The following is a 26,717-nucleotide window of genomic DNA, read 5'->3' as shown; positions in this document are numbered from 1 at the left end:
TTCCTTGGACTTGATGGTACAGTTTCTGCTCTGACATGCACTTCTTCCCCGATGAGGTTTAACGGTGGTTAGCATACAATAAATGTTGCACCTACTAGACTGGAGTATTAATCCCTTATACTTCGCTTGAAAAAAAAGGGAAATAAATCAACAAATATCCTACCATTACCTCTACCCCTACCACTATATAAACCTATCTAGTCCTATCTACCATTACCTCTACCCCTACCACTATATAAACCTATCTAGTCCTATCTACCATTAACTCTACCCCCACCACTATATAAACCTATCTAGTCCTATCTACCATTACCTCTACCCCCACCACTATATAAACCTATCTAGTCCTATCTACCATTACCTCTACCCCACCACTATATTAACCTATCTAGTCCTATCTACCATTACCTCTACCCCCACCACTATATAAACCTATCTAGTCCTATCTACCATTACCTCTACCCCCACCACTATATAAACCTATCTAGTCCTATCTACCATTACCTCTACCCCCACCACTATATTAACCTATCTAGTACTATCTACCATTACCTCTACCCCCACCACTATATAAACCTGTCTAGTCCTATCTACCATTACCTCTACCCCGCTATATAAACCTATCTAGTCCTATCTACCATTAACTCTACCCCCACCACTATATAAACCTATCTAGTCCTATCTACCATTACCTCTACCCCGCTATATAAACCTTTCTAGTCCTATCTACCATTACCTCTACCCCCACCACTATATACACCTATCTAATCCTAACTACCATTAACTCTACCCCACTATATAAACCTATCTAATCCTACCTACCATTAACTCTACCCCCACAAATATATAAACCTATCTAGTCCTATCTACCATTACCTCTACCCCCACCACTATATAAACCTATCTAACCTAACCTAATTTCAATAAGCATTTTTGTACGGCTGGCCATGCTTTCCACCTGGCTACTCCTACCCCGGACAACAGCACTGCACCCCCAACAGCAACTCGCCCAAGCCTTCCCCATTTCTCCTTCTCCCAAATCTATTCAGCTGATGTTCTGAAAGAGCTGCAAAATCTGGACCCCTACAAATCAGCCGGGCTAGACAATCTGGACCCTTTCTTCCTAAAATTATCTGCCGAAATTGTTGCCACCCCTATTACTAGCCTGTTCAACCTCTCTTTCGTGTCGTCTGAGATTCCCAAAGATTGGAAAGCAGCTGCGGTCATCCCCCTCTTCAAAGGGGGGGACACTCTTGACCCAAACTGCTACAGACCTATATCTATCCTACTGTGCCTTTCTAAGGTCTTCGAAAGCCAAGTCAACAAACAGATTACCGACCATTTCGAATCTCACCATACCTTCTCTGCTATGCAATCCGGTTTCAGAGCTGGTCATGGGTGCACCTCAGCCACGCTCAAGGTCTTAAACGATATCTTAACCGCCATCGATAAGAAACATTACTGTGCAGCCGTATTCATTGATCTGGCCAAGGCTTTCGACTCTGTCAATCACCATATCCTCATCGGCAGACTCGACAGCCTTGGTTTCTCAAATGATTGCCTCGCCTGGTTCACCAACTACTTCTCTGATAGAGTTCAGTGTGTCAAATCGGAGGGTCTGCTGTCCGGACCTCTGGCAGTCTCTATGGGGGTGCCACAGGGTTCAATTCTTGGACCGACTCTCTTCTCTGTATACATCAATGAGGTCGCTCTTGCTGCTGGTGAGTCCCTGATCCACCTCTACGCAGACGACACCATTCTGTATACTTCCGGCCCTTCTTTGGACACTGTGTTAACAACCCTCCAGGCAAGCTTCAATGCCATACAACTCTCCTTCCGTGGCCTCCAATTGCTCTTAAATACAAGTAAAACTAAATGCATGCTCTTCAACCGATCGCTACCTGCACCTACCCGCCTGTCCAACATCACTACTCTGGACGGCTCTGACTTAGAATACGTGGACAACTACAAATACTTAGGTGTCTGGTTAGACTGTAAACTCTCCTTCCAGACCCATATCAAACATCTCCAATCCAAAGTTAAATCTAGAATTGGCTTCCTATTTCGCAACAAAGCATCCTTCACTCATGCTGCCAAACATACCCTTGTAAAACTGACCATCCTACCAATCCTCGACTTTGGCGATGTCATTTACAAAATAGCCTCCAATACCCTACTCAACAAATTGGATGCAGTCTATCACAGTGCAATCCGTTTTATCACCAAAGCCCCATATACTACCCACCATTGCGACCTGTACGCTCTCGTTGGCTGGCCCTCGCTTCATACTCGTCGCCAAACCCACTGGCTCCATGTCATCTACAAGACCCTGCTAGGTAAAGTCCCCCCTTATCTCAGCTCGCTGGTCACCATAGCATCTCCCACCTGTAGCACACGCTCCAGCAGGTATATCTCTCTAGTCACCCCCAAAACCAATTCTTTCTTTGGCCGCCTCTCCTTCCAGTTCTCTGCTGCCAATGACTGGAACGAACTACAAAAATCTCTGAAACTGGAAACACTTATCTCCCTCACTAGCTTTAAGCACCAACTGTCAGAGCAGCTCACAGATTACTGCACCTGTACATAGCCCACCTATAATTTAGCCCAAACAACTACCTCTTTCCCAACTGTATTTAATTTTAATTAATTTATTTATTTTGCTCCTTTGCACCCCATTATTTTTTATTTCTACTTTGCACATTCTTCCATTGCAAAACTACCATTCCAGTATTTTACTTGCTATATTGTATTTACTTTGCCATCATGGCCTTTTTTGCCTTTACCTCCCTTCTCACCTCACATTGTATATAGACTTGTTTATACTGCATTATTGACTGTATGTTTGTTTTTACTCCATGTGTAACTCTGTGTCGTTTTATCTGTCGAACTGCTTTGCTTTATCTTGGCCAGGTCGCAATTGTAAATGAGAACTTGTTCTCAACTTGCCTACCTGGTTAAATAAAGGTAAAATAAATAAATAAATAAAATCTAGTCCTATCTACCATTACCTCTACCCCCACCACTATATAAACCTATCTAGTCCTATCATTACCTCTACCCCGCTATATAAACCTATCTAGTCCTATCATTACCTCTACCCCGCTATATAAACCTATCTAGTCCTATCTACCATTAACTCTACCCCACTGTATAAACCTATCTAGTCCTACATACCATTACCTCTAGAGATTAACGTACTTTGGTGCGAAAAGTGCAAATCAATCCCAGAACAGCAGCAAAGGACCTTGTGAAGATGCTGGAGGAAACAGGTACAAAAGTATCTATATCGACCTAACCTGAAAAGCTGCTCAGCAAGGAAGAAGCCACTGCTCCAAAACCGCCATAAAAAAGCCAGACTACAGTTTGCAACTGCACATGGGGACAAAGATCGTATTTTTTAGAGAAATGTCCTCTGGTCTGATGAAACAAAAATAGAACTGTTTGGCCATAATGACCATTGTTATGTTTGGAGGAAAAAGGGGGAGGCTTGCAAGCCGAAGAACACCATCCCAACCGTGAAGCACAGGGGTGGCAGCATCATGTTGTGGTGGTGCTTTGCTGCAGGAGGGTCTGGTGCACTTCACAAAATAGATGGCATCATGAGGTAGGAAAATTATGTGGATATATTGAAGCAACATGTCAAGACATCAGTCAGGAAGTTAAAGCTTGGTCGCAAATGGGTCTTCCAAATGGACAATGACCCCAAGCATACTTCCAAAGTTGTGGCAAAATGTTCTAAGACAACAAAGTCAAGATATTGGAGTGGCCATCACAAATCCTTGACCTCAACCCCATAGAAAATTTGTGGGCAGATCTGAAAAAACATGTGCGAGCAAGGAGGCCTAAAAACCTGACTCAGTTACACCAGCTGTCAGGAGGAATGGGCCAAAATTCACCCAACTTATTGTGGAAAGGCTACCTGAAATATTTGACCCGAGTTAAACAATTTAAAGGCAATGCTGCCAAATACTAATTGAGTGCATGTAAACTTCACCCACTGGGAATGTGATGAAAGAAATAAACACTGAAATAACTATTATTCTTACATTTCACATTCTTAAAATGTGTTGATCCTAACTGACCAAAATCAGGGAATTTCAGGGAAAATCAAAAACTGAGTTTAAATATATTTGGCTAAGTGTATGTAAACTTCGGACTTCAACGGCATGTCTCCTAATGATGATAGTGTACTTAACATACATCTCGTTCTTGCCCCATCAAGGAACGCCATGTTTAACGTCTTCTTGATTATTCTGCATCTCTCTGATAGGCAGTGTCAACGGTGGAACCTTATATAGACAGGTGTTTCTTTCTAAATCATTTCCAAACAACTGAACTGGCCACAGGTTAACCCCAATGAAGTTGTAGTGGATTTTCCCAAGGATGAGCAAAGGAATTTTCCCTTTTCCCAAGGATGAGCAAAGGAATTTGGATATATCCAAGCTCAATGTGGAGTTTAATAGCAAAGGGGTGTGAATACATATGCGGGTGTGAATCCTTATGCGGTTTTGTGTATTCAGGCTGTTAACAACTAAATGTAGAATAAGTCAAAGTGTATGACTGTGCTGATGAAGTGTGTACGTGTTTAAATTTGTTTCCAAACCCTTCCTTTGGGAAAAAAATTAAATACAAATGTTGATTGGGATATGTATGACTCGTGGTCTTTCCTCCTAAAAATATAATAATCCGATAATCCCCCACGCCAACAACCAAATATTATTCGGCAAAGCAAGAACGTAGTGCTGTTTAACACAAAAAAAATGCAGTCTGGCTCAAAACTAAAAAGACTGTCTGAAGAAGAAACACCCACAGTTCGACAGGTTCACTAAAATGAGGAAGTGAGTCTTTATTTGAAAACTTGCTCACCCACAGAACAGCAAAACACGGAACATTTGAAATGACAAAAAAAAAAAAATCCTTTGTATATCAAGATCACTCTCTTCCCAACGGGGGAATCTGTGGATATTCAGTTTATAATTATATATTCCTGGCAGACAAACAGTGGGGGTGGGACGGTCATCTGTCTCACCAGTCTCCTCACAGAAGACTAGAAGAAGTCAGCCGCGGTGGGGCGTTTGGGGGTGGTTTTCAGGGTGCTCTTGGTCTTCTTAGTGCTTTTGGTAAGAGAGGCCTCTGGGGACTTCAGGACCCCAAACAGGGGCTTCTGCTGGGGGTCAAACGGCACTCGGGACGACCCCTCTGGACTCACCAGCAGGCTGCGGTCAGTCTTCCTGAACTCTGGGGATCATGAATGGGCAAAAAAACAAATAGTAAAGTCTCATCAAAACTATGGAACGACAAAGAAATGAGGACCTGGAAACTAGATTATCACTGATAACAGAAGATATATAGGTCATTATAAGGTAATTATAGAGGTCTTGTCTCTTGTACGAGTCCAAGTAAGGTGCTATCCTGCCCTCGAATACCTGCAGTTTTGTTTTTATTGAGTCCGAAGGTAACCTTCTTGGATTCGGACTTTGGAGTCTGACACTTCTTCTGTGGAAAAAAAAAAGATAAAATATCATGAGGAATTCACATTTGTAAACAGAAGTTAAGGACAGATGGTAAGGGAGTAACTTGCAGAAATAATAGACTGTAGGTTTGAACCAGTACCTTCTTGCTGGATAACGGTGTGCTGGGGCTTCCCTTGGTGGTCTTGAAGAAAAGGGGAGTAGGGATGGTGGCATGGTTCTGGAACGTGATGAAGTCAGACTCTGCCCCTGCCTTCTTGGGCATCATTTTTTGGGTTTTCTTGGCGCTCACCGGCGTGGACAGCTCTTTGCTGTCCTGAAGAGACGAGGAAACAAAAAGTAAAAACAAGCTCATTAACTGGAAACCTGTTCAATGGCTGCTAGCGAACACAGCTAACTAGCACTTATCTGCTTCACTTACGCTAACTAAAATGGTACGCATTTACTGTAGCTACTAACTATTTGCATATTTGATGGATGGGGACAGCTATCAAATGTGTCAGGCTGACTCAACCTAGGAAGTGAAGTTAATGTTAACTTAAAACTCACGTTGCTCAGTTTGGCTTTCTTGCCTCCAGCCATCCCATTGACCTCAGCCTCGAACTCTATCACTACCGGGACCTTCCTCTTCTTCTTCCCTTTCTCCAGGGGCGTGTCCAGGTCAGCATCTGTAGGCTGCTCCTCTGACACGCTCCCCTCCACTGTCGTGGTCTCTGGCTCCTGCGCTACCAGTCCAGAGCTTTTCTTCTTCTTCTTCTTGAGTGGGGTAGGTGTGGCGGCCTCCAGCGTCTGTACCTCAGCCCTGGCATGTTTCTTCTTCTTGAGTGGGGTAGGTGTGGCGGCCTCCAGCGTCTGTACCTCAGCGTCGATCAGTGTGAGGTTTGCGTCTGCTTTCGGCGGGGTTTCACTTTCGGCCTCCACACTCTGTTCTTCGGCCTTGGCATGTTTCTTCTTCTTCTTCTTCTTGAGCGGGGTTGATGTAGCGACACATGCTGGCTCCACCTTGGTGTCTACAACAAGGACGTCTGCTTCAGTTTCTGGCATTATTTCACCCTCGGCGCTCTCCTCTCCAGCCTTTGCCACCTTTAGTTTCTTCTTTTTCAGGGGAGTGGCGGCGATGCGGAGGTCAACTGGAGGCTCCTTGGCTGGGGTAGAGTCTGGTTCAAGGTCCACCTGTGTTGTGTCTGTCTCAGCGGTCCGTTTAACCTTGTTCCTCCTCCTCTTCTTCTTCGGTGGGGTGGCCGTGGTCTCGTCTACTGTTTCTAACGCCATTTCAACTTCCTCTACGGTTGTCTGCTCCTCAGGCTCCTGCTTGGTATTTTTCCTCCTGCTTGGGGTGGTAGTAGCAGTCTCAGGGGCAGACTTTGCTGGTTCTGCTACCTCTTCCTTCTGCTTCGGTGCAGGCGTTTTGGACTTCTTGATATTTTTCTTCTTGGAAGATGTGGCGTCTGGTACCGGAGTCTCTGATTGTTTCTTCTGGTCTACCTCCATGACTGTGACAGATGACAAGTTACCTACCACTACATCCTGTGGAGTTCCTGATTGGACCCCTGTCTCCATGGCTGTCACCTTTGCCTTCTCCTTCAGGAGAGACGCTCCTGTATCGGTGCCCTTGGCTGGGATAGAGGGCTCCGTCTCTGCTTCTTTAGAGTCTGTCGTCTGCGGTGCAGAAGCTGTGTCCTTCTCAACCTTAACCTCCGACTTCGCCGTCACCCCGGTCTGCTCTTCAGTCTTCACCTCTCCAGTCTTCTTCTTCTTCTTCTTCCTCTTCTTCTTCTTCTTGTTATTGGAGTCTCCGGGAGTCTCTGCTGGTTTACTGTCATCTGTTGCGGCAGTCTGGTCAGACGTTCTTGCTTTGGAGTCTTTTTTCTTGCCTTAAGTACAAGATATCAATGATGTAAGAACAACAAATAAATGATGAAGTAAAAGAATAAGTTGAAGATCAAAGGCGATCGTTTAAATAAGAGGGGTTTTAGGTACCTTTCCATTTCTTGGCTGGTGAGCTCTCTGCCTCTTCCTCCCCGAAGCCTCGTCCCCGTTTCATCCTCTTTCTGCTGCCAAACATTTCATCGTCATCCTCATCTGTCGATACCTCCTCAGGGTACTCATCCTGTGGAAAGACTCCTGAGAGAGAGAAAGAGAGGAGACAAAGGGAGAGAGAGAAAGAGACGTCAGCTATCCTTGCACATCTATCATGGGGACACGCTGATGAAATGTATGACCATCGGGATTCCTACCTTCACTGAGATCCCGGAGACTGCAGGAGAACAGAGGGAGAGAAGAGGTGTCAGTCAACACACAAACTGAACCAAGTCCTCTTCATCAGTGTCCATATCAAGGATTTCTAATTTACGAGTGTGTGTGTGTTTACTTACGTCTTGACGACTTTGTACAGTCTCTGTCTGTTGTGGCTAGGGGTGTTGCTGCGTCTGGCTAGCCCAAACAGCCTGTCTGCCAGGCTAAGGTAGTCAAACTGGAGAACAGGTCCGATCCCCGCGTCATCTGGCATCTCAGACTCAGAGTCACTCTCCATATGAAGCATTTCGTCATCGTCTTCATCTCCCAGACCATCTTCATCATCATCATCTTCCTCAGTTGACACAGTACCTAAAACCACAAATGAAAATGAGAACAAGACTTATGGATTATATCTGGACATTTGCAAATACAGGCTTTGTGTCATTAATAAGATACTTCCATATAATGCAACATCCTTGTGGTATTCAAGCTAAAGCTGATCCATAAATTATGGCTCTTAGGATTTCAATGCCTACCGTTGGTCTGTCCTCCAGTGGTTTTCTTGAGGGCTTCCTTTGCAGTTTTTTTGCCCTTGGGGGGATCCTTCTCTACCTCCTCCTCTTCAGAAGCCTGTCCCGAGTCGGACTCCTCAGCCCCTCCACCTGTAGCCTTCACTTCCTTCAACAGGTCTTCGATGGCGAAGGGAGCCTGGTCCACGATGGCGCTGAAAATGCTGCTGCAGATAGCCCTGAGCAAGATCCGACTGAGACAGAGGGAATGTGCATGAAGGATTGAACCTCAATATAAAAAGGTAGAGGTGATTATCTTGACGCCTCCCCAAAAAATGTCCCTGTAAAACTTACTCTTTCGTTTTAGACGCTGTTTTGCAGAAAGGGTCAATGAATGTCATGTTCTGAGCCGCTGTGAGCTGTAATCACAAGCAAACCACAACCAGTCATTCAACTGTGGTGGAAATGGAACAAATCAACATACGACCAGCTCACTCACCCAATAGGACCACCTAACACCCAATCAAAATGACAGATCTTTATCAAACTTAAGTCTCATTACTTCCCTATCCTTAAAGGTGGATTTATTGGTTGATTTATTACCTCCCAATTATAACTCTAATCGTAAACAACCAAGTGAACCTAGCGCATCTCTTGGGTCATTAAAATAACCAGTTGATACCTCAGCTGAGCCGACTGCAGCCAGCTCGGTCATATAGATGTCCAGTATGTGGAACTGTAATCCGCAGGGAGCTCCGCTGGAGCTGTGGAGGACCTGGGCAGTCAGGAGCTCCAGAAACCTGGTCACCACACTGTAGAAAGACAGAACAACTCGTTCTAACGTCACAGGAAGCATGCATGCACAAAGACTTAAAGGGACAGGACACCCCCAAAATTAAAGTTTGTCAAGTGTGTTCAAGTTTTTTTTAAGGGTCAAGGGTCAAAGCGTCACCCACCTGGTCTCCCATTCTTTCCTCTTCATCATCTCAAAAGTGTTCCTGAACACGAAACGAACCAGCTGTCCATCGGAGAGAATGACAAAAAATAAGGATTTGTAATTTCTTTCACGTACAAAATATTTTCTGTTTATCCTCCAAAACGATACACAATGATTTATTGCGTAAGGAAATGCTGATAACATTTTGATTGGATGAATATTCTGACCTGGAAGAACTTATCCATGCGAAGCCTGTCAATACCGGTCCATTCTCTTTTGATGGTCTGCAGGAAGGTCTCCAGAAACATAAACTCTACAAAAAAAGGATAAAAATAAATAAATCGATGTAAAAACAGGAACAGATATTGAAATTAGAGTACACGTTCTGTATAGGGTCTGTCAAAACTCTCAGAACATTTGTTCCCAGACCCGTGGGTAACTTTTTAAAGACAATATTGAATACATAGTAGTACGCAACAAAAAGGAGGCCTTACGGCTCTGGATGTTCTGGAAGCTGTGTATCAGGCCAGAGATCTGATTCGACAGCTCCTCCTGTAGGCAAAAATCATAATCAAGCTATTTATAGTCCGAGTATTTTGTGTATCAACTCTTCTAGTTTAAACTTTAAAAAAAAAACATGAACGCAAATAAATTGGGTCACAGTGGCTACGACTTACCTGAAGAAGTGGCTTGTCCTGCATCCACAGGCAATAAAAGAGGCCTTTCCATAGTTTGAGTAACTCGTCACTTTCAAACCCACCTGGAGAGAAGGCAAGTGCCGGTCAAACAACTAGATACAAAAATCACAACTATAAAAGGAGATGGCAACATTGTTGCTCGCATCGTCACTGGGCGCATACAATTTGTATTCCCGACCAAATGTGATCATTTTCTTTGACGTGTTACATTCTAAGCACTTTTATATCATTTTTCGTGCTCTAACGAGTCCACTATTGTATTGTTAAAACTATATAAATCAAATTGGTTTAACGTGCACAAACGAATCGAAGGTAGCTAAGCTAGGATCACGAAGAGATGAGGCAGACAAGCTGCGTGTGTGGAAGCCAAGCGCGTGGTCCATTTTCCTGGTAACCTCGTTAGCCTTACCTTGGATTTTCTGTGACCTAACACGAATATATTTTCTTAGCTTCTTGATGGCTTTTGTTCGCATGGGCCTCTCATTAGAAGCCAATCTTTGAGCGAACTGGATCTCTGGTTCTTGTTGTACCGGCGCCATGTTTCCAACAAATTAACGTAGAAACACGTTTTGCCTAGCAGAGACACATTCCTCTCTGCGCTTTCCGCATGCGTTTCCGCTCGTCGCATGATGATGACGTAACGCCTAAACTAAGTGGTCGTTATTCTGGATTTCCCCACAGGGTGGCAATATTCATTAAACTTTTACCCATATTTTCTACCCTGGCTAAACCACACAGTCAATTGGAGATTTTTTTATAATCACATCAAACCTTTTCATACTCAAATAATTCCTCAGTGACTCTAATTAATCAGACCAGTAATTATGAGAGAGATGTCTTTATTATTGAAGTGTGTTTGCTGTGCGAATCTGGCAAGGTCTCAGGTCTCTGGAGTGGGAGGTTTGGATCCCCCTTTCTCGTCTGCGGAGGCCAGTCCTTCTCCGTCTGTTGATAGAAAAACTATTTTAATTGATACATGTAAAAAATAAAATAATAATAATTGTTATTATTCCTCAGACAAGGTACTCTCTTCACAGTCACACACGACTACAGGATATGTAAAGGGTCCTGCTCACCCGAGGATGGATCTTTGGCTGGGGTCCAGAGGGACAGGCCCGTGACAGCCTTGGGCTTCCACTTTAGGACCATGGTGGATACTGTCTCATCCTCCTCGGCATCCCCTCTGTCCTGTTGTCCATGGAGAAGCAGTAACAGAGGTCAAGAAAAGGTTGGCCATTTCTGCCTAAAGCATCTTTATGCATCTATTTTCATTTCCTCTTCTACGGACACAGTTGGGATGTTTTAAGTGCAATGCCGTGCTGTAAGTGTTTCGCTGTCATTGTGTTAGATCTGTGTAGTGCTTCCTATTAGATGGTTAAATTGTTCAAAAACAGCTCCTTCTAAAGCACGGCAAGCCTCAAAACATCTAAAACTCCAGTGCACAACTCAGCCAAAAACACACAGAGAGACTAGAAGACGAACAGTGGATCCATGACTACTGTTACAATATCATGAAGGATGATAATCATGCAAATATCTAGGTGTATGCACTTTAACAGACTAAGCCCTATAGCATTTTGAGAATTGTTGAGGGGGAAAAAAAGCTTTATCTTTGCATCGATCAACCACTAAAGGGCGTCATGCAACAAATGGACACAGGAAGTGGAACTACTGTTCTACAACAAAGGCACAGCACAGCAGCACTCTAGTAGTTGCTGTGGCACCTCCTCTCCTGAAGCCCCTATGGAGAAATAGCCCTCCCCATGGCCAGGGTAGGGAGACCTGGACTTCGGGGCTTTCCCATGTTTACCATTCTCCTCATCTGATGCAGGCTGGAGTTTTAGTCAAGAGAGAGAAGCAGCTCTCTGTTAAGTGTCTTTTGTCATGATCTCTTCCAGATACATCAAACAACAAACATTTGCTAGAGAGACATTCTGCTCTTGCACAGGTTGTTTTATCATATCATTGCAATTTCTGCATATGCAAATATGTGGTAGTGGTCATACCTGATCCACCTGCAGGTATTCTCCATGCTGCTCACAGCCAATTTCAAACACATACTTCCCTGGGCCTGACGGCTGAAACACAAATGGCTGATAGTGACCGTTTATATATGCTAGTACACAACGATCATGTTGTATGCTGATAAACTTGTAACTAAACATGTTATATTTGATTTGATCATGCTGTGTTATGTGGTTATTGTTTTCATTTAAGTCAGTGTCTTTCCTTTATCATGTCAGGTTCCTTCTGGGCTGACTTACATTGTTGTTGAGGAAGTTGCCTTGGTATCTGTGGTTCTGGTGGATGAATTCTCCTGCTGACTCCATCTTGCCCATCACCCACGTGCCCATGTATCTGGAACCTGTGTCGTTGTAGTGGTATATACCTTGTCCATTTCTGGTATTATAAAGACAATGAGTGGTAAGATCAGGTGGGGGACTGTAATAGGAATATTTAATATGAATACGTTTCATTCTATATGTATAACCATTATCAGAAATGCTGGTAAATTGGCTTTTTTTTGTTTAAATGTAACAGTATAGCTTTCGACCGTCCCCTCGCCCCTACCCAGGCGTGAACCAGGCGTGAACCAGGCGTGAACCAGGCGTGAACCAGGGACCCTCTGCACACAACAAGAACAGTCACCCACAAAGCATCGTTACTCATCTCTCCACCACAGCCCTTGCAGAGCAAGGGGAACCACTACTTCAAGGTCTCAGAGCAAGTGATGTCACCGATTTAGCGCGCACCACCGCGAACTAGCTAGCCGTTTCACATCCTTTACATAAAGAACTTACGAAAGAGATGTGTGTTTTTTCACCACCTAATCATAGAATGGGGTTGTTCAATGATAGATGTGAAACAAATACATGTCTGTCACTTGATGGTATCATTTCAGAGACAAACAATCACGTTGTTGTTGCAAAATGAGATATATTTGCCTGAGTAGCTAGGTTTCCATCCCAATTGGCGACGTATTTTAATGCGAAAATTAAAAATAAAAAAAACGCATAAAAACAATGTGAACATTTTAACATCAGAGATGTGTTTCCATTAAATTCTGACTTGTTGCGGATAAAATAATGTGCGTGAAAAAAATGTATTTTGCAGTTAAAATACAAATTAAGTGTGCTTCCATCCCATGTTCAACCCTACTGATGGTTTTGTCACAAAGCATATTGCGTTAAATAGCGAACGTGCCCACTCTGGTATTGACACGTGCGAACTACAGCTCGCAGGTACTGTGCGCAGGTAGGCTAGTCTACATGATGAGATTATTATGGATAAGAGCGAGAATATTTTTATTTGTCAAACAGCAGTCAAGCATCGATCATCATGTCATCGGAATAAGACCATCGATATTTATTGTAAAGGAGCATCAAGCTCATCACCGTGCTCGTTCACCACCCTGTGAAGTTCTGTAACCTAATAAACTATGCTGTCCCGATAAAAGCGTTTCCACCGAAATTTCTCTCACAATTAATTGTTCAGACACAAAAACATCCCACTTTTTCTAGCGTAGTTTGTTTTTTCGACATTTGGAAAGTTTACCGACACATTTTCTGTTTTCCATCAGGCCTGTCGTGATATTTTTTATCCAACATGTACTTCACTGGCATAAAAAGGGGCCACTACTTTAGACAGTCAAACGTCACACATACTGTTTTTAATAAAGAACTGTACAAATGATACATTTGTGACATCAACATAAAAAAAATAAAAAAATCTATTTACATTTTTTATTTTTTTAATCAGTACAGTAATATGAGATCTGGACTCTGTTCAAAAGTAATCCAGAGGTCTAACTCCAACCAAACACTACAGCATGAGGCTAGATTTATGATGCTTTCGATTTTGTATGTTAAAGATACAGGATTCAAACGTTCCATTCCAGCTGAACAATGGATATATAAACCCATTTTAACACACATCTAAAATCTACGAATAAAAAATATTACGCACACATAAAGGTACACATAAGCATTCATTACTGATGGAAAAAAACACAAATGCGTTTGGTAAATAAACGCTTCAATATTAAATGTAAGAATAATTAACATAATGTTTTGCATGTTTATATATTTCCCCTTTATGTAATACACATGATTTTCAGTGTTGTTTGTAACACTGGTTGACAGTCACTACACGTTATGTTATGGATTAAACTCATATCTGTTGATAGAGATTGACACCTGACTGGAGGACCGAGGACACATGGATTAATATTGTATTCTGTGAAACAATGTGATTCTGTAGCAGCTGACTGTAACAGCATTCGTCCTCCTCTTCTGAGGAGGAGTAGCGAGAAGGATCGGAGGACCAATGCGCAGCATGGTAAGTGTCCATAATGTTTATTTAAAGACATAAACTGAACACTACAAAATACAAAACAATAAACGTGAAATGAACGAAACCGAACCAGTACCGTGTGGGAACAAACACTCACACGGAAACAAACACCCACAAACCAAAAGTGAAACCCAGGCTATCTAAGTATGATTCTCAATCAGAGACAACTAACGGCACCTGCCTCTGATTGAGAACCATACTAGGCCGAACACAAAAACCAACATAGAAAAACAAACATAGACTGCCCACGCCAACTCACGCCCTGTACTGTACACGACCGTACTAAAACAAAGAATAAAATAACAGAACTATGGTCAGAACGTGACACTGACAAAGCCACTGCACTTTTTAATTGACTTCTTACAAGACTCTCGAGCTGGTGTTTACAGTACGGATGTTTACAGTACACTTGGTGCTGTTTTCTATGCATCGTCATGACCCGACGGCAGACTCGGGGAGGGAGGACAACAGCTAGTCTGTTAGAATACCTCATGAGGAGCTGCAGACCATACTATTTACCAAGATAGCTTAAAAAAAATAAAGATTAAAACTGTCTATTTATCACCACAAACCGATGCTGGCACTAAGACCGCAGTCAACGAGCTGTATAGCACCGTAAGCAAACAAGAAAATACACATTCAGAGAGGCCGTTTCTCTTGGTCGGTGATTTTAATGCAGGGAGAAACTGAAATCCGTCTTACCTCATGTTTACCAGCATGTCACTTCTGCAACAAGAGGCGACAAAACTCTACATCACTTTTACTCCACACACTGAAACGCATACGAGGCCCTCCCTCCTCACCTTCCCTTTGGCAAATCGGACCATAACTCTCTCCTTCTGCTTCCTGCTTACAAGCAAAAACTCAAAACATGAAGTAACAGTGACGTGCTCAATGCAGAAGTGGTCGAATTAAAAGTATGCTAATCTACAAGACTGTTTCCCTAGCACAGACTGGAATATGTTCCAGGATTCATCCAATAACATTGAGGAGTTAACTGCATCAGTCGCCAGCTTCATTAAAGAGTGCATCGACGACGACGTCCCTACAGTGACCGTAAGTACCCCAACCAGAAGCCATGGATTAGAGGCAACAACAGCACTGTGAGAAGTTAAAAGCTACAGCTGCCGCTTTCAAGGAGCGGGACACTAATCCGGACGCTTATAAGAAATACCACTACGACCTCCAATGAGCCATCAAACAGGCAAAACTGACGCACGACGGATGTGGCAGGGCATGCAAATGATCATGGATTACAAAGGGAAACCCAGCCTCGAATTGCCCAGGGACGCGAGCCTACCAGACGAGCTGAATGCCTTCTATGCTCGCTTCGAGGGAAGCAAACCTGAACCATGCATGAGAGCATCAGTTGTTCCGGGCGACTGTGTGATCTCGCTCTCCGTAGCCAAAGTGAGTAACATCTTTAAACAGGTTCAAATTAGCAAGGCCACGGAGCCAGATGGAATAACAGGACATGTACTCTGAGCATGAGTTGACCAGCTGGCAAGTGTCTTCACTGACATTTTCAACCTATCCCTGACCCGGTCTGTAATACCAACTTGTTTCAAGGCAGACTACCATAGACCCCATGCCCAAGAATGCCAAGGTGACAACCCATCCACCACGCTGACCATCAACACGGGGGCCCCTCAGGGGTGTTAAGACTGCTAATTAGTTAATCAAATGGCTACGCGTACTACCTGCATTGACCCTTTTGCACTGACTCTATGCGCACACACTGGACTCTACCCACACACTCACACATACTTACACCCCAACACACACACACACACACACACACACGCATACTGACGCCACTCACACACCAGCTCACACTGCTGCTACTGCCTATTATCTATCCTGTTGCTTAGGCATGTTACCCCTACCTCTATGTATATAGCTACCTAAATTACCCCTGCACATCAACTCTGTACTGGTACCTCTGTACCTCTAACTCTGTACCTCTATATAGCCATGTTATTTTTTTACTCGTTATTCACTAAGTATTTATTCCTTTTGTAACTATTTCAATTTATTTTACTCTGCATTGTTGGAAAATGACCTGTAAGAAAGCATGTCACTGTTGTTTATGAAGCATTTGGCAAATACAGTATATTTGATTAGTATATATTTTTTACCTTCATTTAACTAGGCAAATCATGGGGGCTGGGGTCAGTTTGTTACATCTGGAGTACTTCTCCTGTCCTATTCGGTGTCTTGTGTGAATCTAAGTGTGCGTTCTCAAATTCTCCCCTCTCTTTCTTTCTCTCTCTCGGAGGACCTGAGCCCTAGGACCATGCCCCAGGACTACCTGACATGATGACTCCTTGCTGTCCCCAGTCCACCTGGCCGTGCTGCTGCTCCAGTTTCAACTGTTCTGCCTTATTATTATTCGACCATGCTGGTCATTTATGAACATTTGAACATCTTGGCCATGTTCTGTTATAATCTCCACCCGGCACAGCCAGAAGAGGACTGGCATCCCCACATAGCCTGGTTCCTCTCTAGGTTTCTTCCTAGGTTTTGGCCTTTCTAGGGAGTTTTTCCTAGCCACCGTGCTTCTACACCTGCATTGCTTACTGTTTGGGGTTTTAGGCTAGGTTTCTGTACAGCACTTTGAGATATCAGCTGATGTACGAAGGGCTATATAAATAAATTTGATTTGATTTGAGTTAAGAACAAATTCTTATTTTCAATGACGGCCTAGGAATAGTGGGTTAACTGCCTGTTCAGGGGCAGAACGACAGATTTGTACCTTGTCAGCTCGGGGATATGAACTTGACACAGTCAAACCTTTTCCATGTTCCTGTAATATACTGTAAAAGGCCTGTCACCAAGAGGCCAGTTCGATATTTCCTCTGCTTCTGTGCTGAATGGTGTCTCCCTGTTGCAACTTATAATTAAACCGGGATGATTTAGATTGACTTTATCAACAACTGCTCAACTTTTAGTTCACCTGTAAATTCCTATTACAGGAACACGGAAAAGGTTTGACTCTGTCATGTACAGTTGCCCTATTTCTTACACAATTAACCTTATTGTCACAGCAGTAACTACCTTTGATGATGTAAGGGAGTGAACTATATTCATAATAAAAAAGGTTACATGGAGAAAATCGAAGCTCTCTGAAATGAAAATGGATGCCCCCTCCCTTCAGAAAAATATATTTGACCAAAACTCTCCCTGTTCGCTTGAAAAAAACAAAACAAGTGACCCACCCCTACACCCAAAATAATAATTAAAACAGAAGTGGGTGGCAGAGAACATGTCTACCGTTCACCCTCACTTCCTGGACAGAACAGAGCCTGAGATGTACCGTTTACCCTCACTTCCTGGTCAGAACAGAGCCTGAGATATACAGTTTACCCTCACTTCCTGGACAGAGCCTGAGATATACCGTTCACCCTCACTTCCTGGACAGAACAGAGCCTGAGATATACAGTTTACCCTCACTTCCTGGACAGAACAGAGCCTGAGATATACAGTTTACCCTCACTTCCTGGACAGAACAGAGCCTGAGATATACAGTTCACCCTCACTTCCTGGACAGAACAGAGCCTGAGATATACCGTTTACCCTCACTTCCTGGACAGAACAGAGCCTGAGATATACCGTTTACCCTCACTTCCTGGACAGAACAGAGCCTGAGATATACAGTTTACCCTCACTTCCTGGACAGAACAGAGCCTGAGATATACCGTTTACCCTCACTTCCTGGACAGAACAGAGCCTGAGATATACCGTTTACCCTCACTTCCTGGACAGAACAGAGCCTGAGATATACCGTTTACCCTCACTTCCTGGACAGAACAGAGCCTGAGATATACTGTTTACCCTCACTTCCTGGACAGAACAGAGCCTTAGATATCCAGTTTTAGAAACTTCATCTTGTCAGCATTATATGGCAACACAGGACTATTTATAGAGCACAGGGCTGCGGGCCAGAAGGTTGTGGGTTCATAAACCACCCTGGACAAGAGTAGGGGTGGAAAGATCTCCTTTATAGTAAAAGCATAGCATGAATCTATCATTGTATTTGCAGGTTCGAGAAAAATGTTTCTTTTAATAAAAATGTCATGCAATTCTACGTAATTTTACATATTAGCGGAATCTTATTTTTAATACCTTACAAATTAACAAAATTAGGCCTACAGGCTAAGCATTCACAGAGATAGGCCTATTTGCTCATCTTATAATATTTCTCTAATGCCAAATCAGTGTATCTTGTTTGCAACAAAGCTGTCACTGTTTGCAATTAATTAAATCTGAGACGTCATTAGGAATCTGAGCATGGTACTTTCAAAAGGTAGGTCTACCCCAGACAGAGTAGGTATAACTTTAACTTTAACTGCTGGCTACTCTTGTTCCGTGGCTTAACCCAACGAGAGAAGGTCACAAGGTCAAAATGAGGCTCAGTAGTGTGTGTGGCCTCCACGTGCCTGTATGACCTCCCTACAACGCCTGGGCATGCTCCTGATGGGGTGGCGGATGGTCTCCTGAGGGATCTCCTCCCAGACCTGGACTAAAGCATCCGCCAACTCCTGGACAGTCTGTGGTGCAACGTGGCATTGGTGGATGGAGCGAGACATGATGTCCCAGATGTGCTCAATTGGATTCAGGTCTGGGGAACGGGCGGGCCAGTCCATAGCATCAATGCCTTCCTCTTGGAGGAACTGCTGACACACTCCAGCCACATGAGGTCTAGCATTGTCTTGTATTAGGAGGAACACAGGGCCAACCGCACCAGCATATGGTCTCACAAGGGGTCTGAGGATCATATCTCGGGCCCTAATGGCAGTCAGGCTACCTCTGGCGAGCACATGGAGGGCTGTGCGGCCCCCCAAAGAAATGCCACCCCACACCATGACTGACCCACCGCCAAACCGGTCATGCTGGAGGATGTTGCAGGCAGCAGAATGTTCTCCACGGCGTCTCCAGACTCTGTCACATGTGCTCAGTGTGAACCTGCTTTCATCTGTGAAGAGCACCGGGCGCCAGTGGCGAATTTGCCAATCTTGGTGTTCTCTGGCAAATTAAAAACGTCCTGCATGGTGTTGGGCAGTGCTCCTCCTTGCACAAAGGCGGAGGTAGCGGTCCTGCTGCTGGGTTGTTGCCCTCCTACGGCCTCCTCCACGTCTTCTGATGTACTGGCCTGTCCCCTGGTAGCGCCTCCATGCTCTGGACACTACGTTGACAGACAGAGCAAACCTTCTTTCCACAGCTCGCATTGATGTGCCATCCTGGATGAGCTGCACTACCTGAGCCACTTGTTGTGGGTTGTAGACTCCGTCTCATGCTACCACTAGAGTGAAAGCACCGCCAGCATTCAAAAGTGACCAAAACATCAGCCAGGAAGCATAGGAACTGAGAAGTGGTCTGTGGTCCCCACCTGCAGAACCACTCCTTTATTGGGGGTGTCTTGCTAATTGCCTATAATTTCCACCTGTTGTCCATTCCATTTGCACAACAGCATGTGAAATTTATCGTCAATCAGTGTTGCTTCCTAAGTGGACAGTTTGATTTCACAGAAGTGTGATTGACTTGGAGTTACATTGTGTTGTTTAAGTGTTCCCTTTATTTTTTTGAGCAGTGTATATTTTTCCCGGAGGTTTCAGTGCATTTTCCATGGCGATTTAGTTGTAGAATGGAACATTAGCTACTCACGAATCTGCTTGTATCCAATAAGCCAGCTAAAGTTTAGCATAGAGTCACTCACGATAGCTAGCTAACGTTGACGTTCGGCGCGATGACTAGCCTTTAAACGCGGCACTTTTTCAAACTGCCGCCTGGGATGTAATTCTTAATTTACATCGATGAGATCCAGGTTCTTTTGAGTACCGCTGCCACCAAAACACATTACCGAGACTATCATCGGATCTTAGAATGTGCCAATGTTTGTGAACGATTCCCTTAATTTGATCAGAGCACTTTGAATAGCGGGTAGTTAGAACGCAAGAATGCTTATTTTTGCGAGACTGACCTTGGAAAAAGGTCATGTTATGTTTTGAATTTTCTCAATGGCAGTATTAATCTGACCATTGTTGTACCCTCTGTTTCAATATGCTTTGTGTTGTAAGTCACAAACTTTACTAGGCATGTTGTCAACCAGCACATTAATAACGTAAGTAACGACTGGTTTCCGTTTCCTGTGTAACATCAATATTGCTACACCCTTGAATATTATTTGAGTCTAAGCCATATGTCTGTCAAAATCGGGTTGGTTTTTACAAATTCTTTTGATTCGAAAGAATTGGCTGTAGGGCAGACTGTTTTTCAAGGGAAGTGGGTGACAACTATCGGCCCTCAACAAACGGTTACGATCAGTAGACTTCCTGTAAAGATCAGTGTATAGAACATTATCTTCACACAAGATCAGAAGATGAAGAAAACTGATTTGACGTGTATCAGATTGCATAGTAAATCTCAGATGTTCAGAAACGCATGGAACACCCGGCGCTGTTTAACATCATAGAACAAAAATATCATCAATATACCGTTTCCAAATAATGATGTGAGGCTATCAATTTTTTTTGAGAGGTTTGAAAATAGACTGTTTCTCCATGTAACCCACATACACATTAGCGAAGTTAGGAGCAATGGGGGATCCCATAGCAGTACCCTTCGTCTGAATAAAGAAATCATTTAGAAACATGAAGTAGTTGTGTGTGAGTACTATTTCAGCCAATGTTATAATGCATGCACTGGAAGGTAGTTCATTAGGGTCACGTTGCAGAAGAAAATGTTCCATAGCTTCAATACCGCCCTCGTGTGGAATATTTGTGTATAACGACTCAACATCAAACGTAACTAACAAAGTATTCCCCCGGGAGAGGATCAAGAGATTCAATAATAGAGACCAGACTGCTGGTGTCCTTTACAAAGGAGGGGAGCCGTTCTGAGATCATACTGCTGGTGTCCTTTAGGAAGGGAGCTGTTCTGAGATCATACTGCTGGTGTCCTTTACAAAGGAGGGGAGCTGTTCTGAGACCAGACTGCTGGTGTCCTTTACAAAGGAGGGGAGCTGTTCTGAGATCATACTGCTGGTGTCCTTTACAAAGGAGGGGAGCTGTTCTGAGATCATACTGCTGGTGTCCTTTACAAAGGAGGGGAGCTATTCTGAGATCATACTGCTGGTGTCCTTTACAAAGGAGGGGAGCTGTTCTGAGATCATACTGCTGGTGTCCTTTACAGAGGAGGGGAGCTATTCTGAGATCATACTGCTGGTGTCCTTTACAAAGGAGGGGAGCTGTTCTGAGATCATACTGCTGGTGTCCTTTACAACGGGGAGCTGTTCTGCAAATGGTCTAATAAAAAAGTCAACAAAAGTCGATAGAGGGGTCGTTACAGCATCAATGGCCACTACAATAGGGTGCCCTGGAGGTTGTGTAACATTCTAGTGTAATTTCGTCAAAGTATAAAAAGTGGCAATTTTAGAGTGTTGACTAGCCAAAAAGTCGTGTTCTGTTTTGGATATCTGACCAGAACTTCATCTAGGACAGTAAAGATCATGTTCTGAGATTGGACAGTGGGGTCACTTCTGAGTTTATTGTAAAAGGTGTTGTCAGACAGTTGTCTATGACACTCATGTACATAAACTGTCCTATCCATGAGTACAACCGACCCGCCCTGTAAGGACTGACGTATCAGATTGTAAATCAAGCAAAGCTCGTTTTTCATCCTGAGGTAAATTATGTAAAGATTTGTTCTCCTGTTTGTTCTTAAGGAGATCAACAACATCTTTTTCAACCAGTCTGCTATACGTCTCGATAGAGTGATTGTGATTGGCTGGGAGGTACAAAATAACTCTTACGTCTAAAAGCAGTTGGAGAATGTGCAGGTGAGCAACTTACATGTTCAGTAGAAACATCACGATTAGGGGAGCTAAAATATTCCCTTAAACGAACGTTTCTAAAAAAAAACGTAAACATGTCTACCTTAACATCACAATCGTTGCACTGAGTTGTAGGCACAAAGGATAACCATTTATTAAGCAAAGAGACATGGGCAGGGCTCCATATCTTGCTTGATAAATGAAAGACACTCAGTCCCGTGGGTTCTGGGACCGTGTGAACGGTCTCCTCTGCCTCTGGTAGTCGTTTCTTCTTATCCCGTCGGGTGTGGCATCTCGTCGGTGCGCGTGCCCCCGGTCACCTCCGACCTTCTGTCCCTCCATCTCGTCGGTGCGTGTGCCCCCGGTCACCTCCGACCTTCTGTCCCTCCATCTCGTCGGTGCGTGTGCCCCCGGTCACCTCCGACCTTCTGTCCCTCCATCTCGTCGGTGCGCGTGCCCCCGGTCACCTCAGCCCCTCTGTCCCTCCATCTCGTCGGTGCGCGTGCCCCCGGTCACCTCCGCCCTTCTGTCCCTCCATCTCGTCGGTGCGCGTGCCCCCGATCACCTCCGCCCTTCTGTCCCTCCATCTCGTCGGTGCGCGTGCCCCCGGTCACCTCCGACCTTCTGTCCCTCCATCTCGTCGGTGTGCGTGCCCCCGGTCACCTCAGCCCTTCTGTCCATCCATCTCGTCAGTGCGCGTGCCCCCGGTCAACTCCACCCTTCTGTCCCTCCATCTCGTCGGTGCGCGTGCCCCCGGTCACCTCCGCCCTTCTGTCCCTCCATCTCGTCGGTGCGCGTGCCCCCGGTCACCTCAGCCCTTCTGTCCTTCCATCTCGTCGGTGCGCGTGCCCCCCGGTCACCTCCGCCCTTCTGTCCCTCCATCTCGTCGGTGCGCGTGCCCCCGGTCACCTCCGCCCTTCTGTCCCTCCATCTCGTCGGTGCGCGTGCCCCCGGTCACCTCCGCCCTTCTGTCCCTCCATCTCGTCGGTGCGCGTGCCCCCGGTCACCTCAGCCCTACTGTCCCTCCATCTCGTTGGTGCGCGTGCCCCCGGTCACCTCCGCCCTTCTGTCCCTCCATCTCGTCGGTGCGCGTGCCCCCGGTCAACTCCGCCCTTCTGTCCCTCCATCTCGTCTGTGCGCGTGCCCCCGGTCACCTCCGCCCTTCTGTCCCTCCATCTCGTCGGTGCGCGTGCCCCCGGTCACCTCTGCCCTTCTGTCCCTCCATCTCGTCGGTGCGCGTGCCAGCGGCCTCCTCCGCCCTTCTGTCCCTCCATCTCGTCGGTGCGCGTGCCCCCGGTCACCTCCGCCCTTCTGTCCCTCCATCTCGTCAGTGCGCGTGCCAGCGGCCTCCTCCGCCCTTCTGTCCCTCCATCTCGTCGGTGCGCGTGCCCCCGGTCACCTTCGCCCTTCTGTCCCTCCATCTCGTCGGTGCGCGTGCCCCCGGTCACCTCGGCCCTTCTGTCCCTCCATCTCATCGGTGCGCGTGCCCCCGGTCACCTCCGCCCTTCTGTCCCTCCATCTCGTCGGTGCGCGTGCCCCCGGTCACCTCCGCCCTTCTGTCCCTCCATCTCGTCGGTGCGCGTGCCCCCGGTCACCTCCGCCCTTCCGTCGGCCCAGTCTCTCGTTGGATAAAAAACTGGCACTGGAAGCAGCTGGTTGTAGAGCGTTGATCAGACGCGGGTGGATCCTGCGTCTGCCATGGAGAGGAGGAGCAGGACCTCCCTTGTCAGGATTTCTCCAGAAGTCGACTTTGTCCTCAGCCTTGCCTTTTTCGTCTTGGTTGAATATCTTCATTTTAAGCTCCTTTATTTCTGTGGACAACTTGTTCTGGAGCACATAGTTAGTTTTCATCAGTTCATTAAATATGCCATCATCATTAACAGCTCCTTGCAGAGCTGTGCGTTTCTCTTCAATCGTGTTATCCATTTCAATAAAATCCTTTTTCAACTGGTCAACAATTAATGTCATTTAAATCAATCGAGCATTTGTTCAGGATGGCACACCAGCGCTCCCAGAAATCATCTGTGCGCTGTCCCAATGATGGTTCTTTTTGCCACCTCAGTCCCCGTGGAATTATGCCTTGACGCACATAATCACTAAGAGTGACTATATGTAGATGTGTTCTCGTCTGGCACTCAGATAAATGTATCAGTTCTTTCGGGAGGTTACCCCCCCGGCATGTCAAAAAGGGACTACGATACAATTATCTTATCACGTTCCCTTTGGCTATATTCAAAGGAACTCAGTAAATTTGTTGAAATTGTTACGTTTATATATTTTTTCAGTGTATTAATCTAAGATGTGTCAAATAAATTATATCCAGCTAGCTTAGGAGCCCTTAGGAGCTATGCATTTGATTACTCTACCCAGGCCCAATTGCTTCTTCCAAATTTAAGGCCTGGCCCGGCCCGAAACCAGAAATAACTTCCTCCATTAGTAAATCCATTAGCTGCTCCTCTCTGTGTGTCACACACGCTCATGACGGCTCTGAGTCTGTAAGTATCCATAGCAACGGCTACGCTTGGGCTGCTCTGCTCAATGTAGAGACGTGAGAGCGGTTAGCTGTTAGCTACTTTTCGTCACTCTAAAATCCAACAAAACTCAATGAACATTTATTATTTTCTGGGAAATAATCTCTCCTGACTATTTGACGAGGTTGAAGCACTTCTGACACCTTGTTATGATCTTAGTCAGATATGACTGTACTGTGCAGCAGAGCACGAACAAGTGGCTCAGCTTCAAAATGTTAATGATCAATTTAGTGATACCCAAGCCCTGCCCGTACCCTAGCTATTGATGAAAAAAAGGCCCTACCCGGCCCTAACCTAAAACAGGCCCTACCCTAGTTATTGATGAAAAACAGGTCTTATCCTAGTTATTGATGAAAAACAGGTCCTACCCTAGTTATTGATGAAAAACAGGTCCTAGCCTAGTTATTGATGAAAAACAGGTCCTACCCGATGTATAATGTCGGGCTCGGGTTGGGTAGCAGAGCTCTACCCTGTTGCCTAAATACAGAAACGGTATGAAGGTATGAGAATCTGGATAGTGCCCAACTCTAACTACCTTTGATGGTGTACCCACTCTCCTTCATATGTGTCTTGGTTGGGGTATGTGTAGAGGCCATGGCCTTGGCGCTGGTCATCAACCCAGCTGCCTGAGAGAAAGAGAGAGAGAGAGGGTAGGGGCGTATATGATAGACAGACAGACAGACAGACAGACAGACAGACAGGCAGGCAGGCAGGCAGGCAGGCAGGCAGGAAGGCAGGCAGGCAGGCAGGCAGGCAGGCAGGCAGGCAGGCAGGAAGGCAGGCAGGCAGGCAGGCAGGCAGGCAGGCAGGCAGGCAGGCAGGCAGGCAGGCAGGCAGGCAGGCAGGCAGGCAGGCAGGCAGGCAGACAGACCATCATATTTGGATCCATCTGGGTAGTAGAAGATACCCTGTCCGTGCTTCAGGTTCTGGTAATATTCTCCAATGTACCTGGCCCCATTCTTAAATCGGTATGTTCCCTGGGACACACGGAAATAATCAAGGAAATGGTCAAAGGAAACAACAAATATTAGGAATCAACAAATACTATTATTTATGGTGACAGTTACCTGGCCAGACCTTTTCCCGTTTTCATACATTCCTTGGTAAGTGTCTCCATTGGGTAGGACAGCTCTCCCGACCCCATGTCTCTCTCCAGCTTCATTTCGGTCCCCTTCATATTCCTGTGTCAGTCAATTACATCGTTATGTCAATGTTGCGTAGGCGCAAGTAACGTTAGCTGTTAAAGTTAGTTAGCTAACGTTAAATTGGCATTGCTAGCTCAAAATCGGATTGTTGAGTTTTTTTTTTACCAAGTTACAGCACACTTTTACTCACTCCAAGGTAACCCTGATCATCATCAAAATCCTCTGATCCAACATCCGACATGTTTTGCTAGTCGTTTCTCTTGGCTCCTGTAAACTATAAAGTTTCGCCTCTTCAACTCACCTCTTCCTCTGTTTACCGTTGCCATGACAATGACGGACTGGAGCGCAGACACGTGACCCATGGATAAACGTAACAAAACATACGAAAATATTATAAACATGCGTCAATATCTTCAAAACTGTTAGGTGTACGTTTTATTAACATTTATATCCTAATTTATTCTGTGCCATGTAAAAGCTGTTCAGCCTTATCGTTTGGTGATAAGGATATCTCAGAAATTCCTGTTCAAATAGAACAACTATAAGAATTTTAGTGTTCCAGTACCTAGGTTTCCATCGAAATCGGAGAAAGATTATATGCGCATTTTTTTCCAGAAGATATGTGTTTTTTATCAAGTTGACTTTGCTTGATGACGCAGTATCCATAAAAAAAACTTTTACTGTTAAATTCCCGTGTACTGAATAAAAAATATTACTTAATCAAATGGGTTTCCATCGCATTTTCAACTCTACTGATGGTTTTCTCACAACAATGTCTGCGTTATATTATAGCGAGTGTGCCCACTTTGTAGCAGGCACGTGTACTCTAGCCAAAAGCGCTATGTTGCGCGCTGTTGGTTATGCCGCGTTCAAAACAACTAGGAACTCGAAACTGGCAACTCGGAAATCTCCGACTTCGGACCTCAGTGGGTTTAAAACAACTGGAAACTCCTTAAAAAAATAGCCCCGACTGGGAAATATCGTTTTAAAACGGTCATCCAACT

General features: G+C 44.9%; 2 protein-coding genes across 4 annotated transcripts; both read right to left on the bottom strand.

Moving 5' to 3' along the window:
• Positions 1 to 4,815: 4,815 nt before the first annotated feature.
• rrp1 (ribosomal RNA processing 1) lies at positions 4,816 to 10,482 on the bottom strand. 2 transcript variants are annotated; one of them, XM_020461792.2, is made up of 15 exons: positions 10,263 to 10,482; positions 9,833 to 9,915; positions 9,650 to 9,707; positions 9,383 to 9,468; positions 9,175 to 9,236; positions 8,901 to 9,030; positions 8,573 to 8,637; positions 8,246 to 8,472; positions 7,847 to 8,078; positions 7,709 to 7,728; positions 7,452 to 7,595; positions 6,021 to 7,345; positions 5,614 to 5,787; positions 5,427 to 5,496; positions 4,816 to 5,238 (listed from the first exon to the last, which is right to left on the bottom strand). In XM_020461792.2, the coding sequence occupies exons 1-15, from the start codon at positions 10,390 to 10,392 to the stop codon at positions 5,048 to 5,050; spliced, it is 2,997 nt and encodes a 998-aa protein (XP_020317381.1). In that variant the 5' UTR covers positions 10,393 to 10,482; the 3' UTR covers positions 4,816 to 5,047. The 2 variants fall into 2 exon arrangements, with proteins under 2 accessions (XP_020317381.1, XP_020317372.1); XM_020461783.2 differs by having other exon boundaries at positions 4,822 to 5,247; positions 10,263 to 10,477.
• A 193-nt stretch (positions 10,483 to 10,675) lies between these two features.
• Positions 10,676 to 26,294, bottom strand: rsph1 (radial spoke head component 1). Of its 2 annotated transcripts, XM_031801390.1 has the most exons (9): positions 26,279 to 26,294; positions 25,904 to 26,051; positions 25,636 to 25,749; positions 25,440 to 25,545; positions 25,104 to 25,194; positions 12,118 to 12,253; positions 11,860 to 11,931; positions 10,930 to 11,041; positions 10,676 to 10,798 (listed from the first exon to the last, which is right to left on the bottom strand). In XM_031801390.1, exons 2-9 carry the CDS (start codon positions 25,952 to 25,954, stop codon positions 10,734 to 10,736), a joined length of 747 nt encoding a protein of 248 aa, XP_031657250.1. In that variant the 5' UTR covers positions 25,955 to 26,051; positions 26,279 to 26,294; the 3' UTR covers positions 10,676 to 10,733. The 2 variants fall into 2 exon arrangements, with proteins under 2 accessions (XP_031657250.1, XP_020317358.1); XM_020461769.2 differs by lacking the exon at positions 26,279 to 26,294 and having other exon boundaries at positions 25,904 to 26,055.
• Between the last annotated feature and the right edge of the window lie 423 nt (positions 26,295 to 26,717).

Source organism: Oncorhynchus kisutch, linkage group LG2, assembly GCF_002021735.2.
Source record: "Oncorhynchus kisutch isolate 150728-3 linkage group LG2, Okis_V2, whole genome shotgun sequence".
In the NCBI taxonomy this organism is placed as follows: Eukaryota; Metazoa; Chordata; class Actinopteri; order Salmoniformes; family Salmonidae; genus Oncorhynchus; species Oncorhynchus kisutch.
The sequence above is the reverse complement of the archived record's forward strand: the minus strand, read 5'-3'. Positions and strand labels throughout refer to the sequence as shown.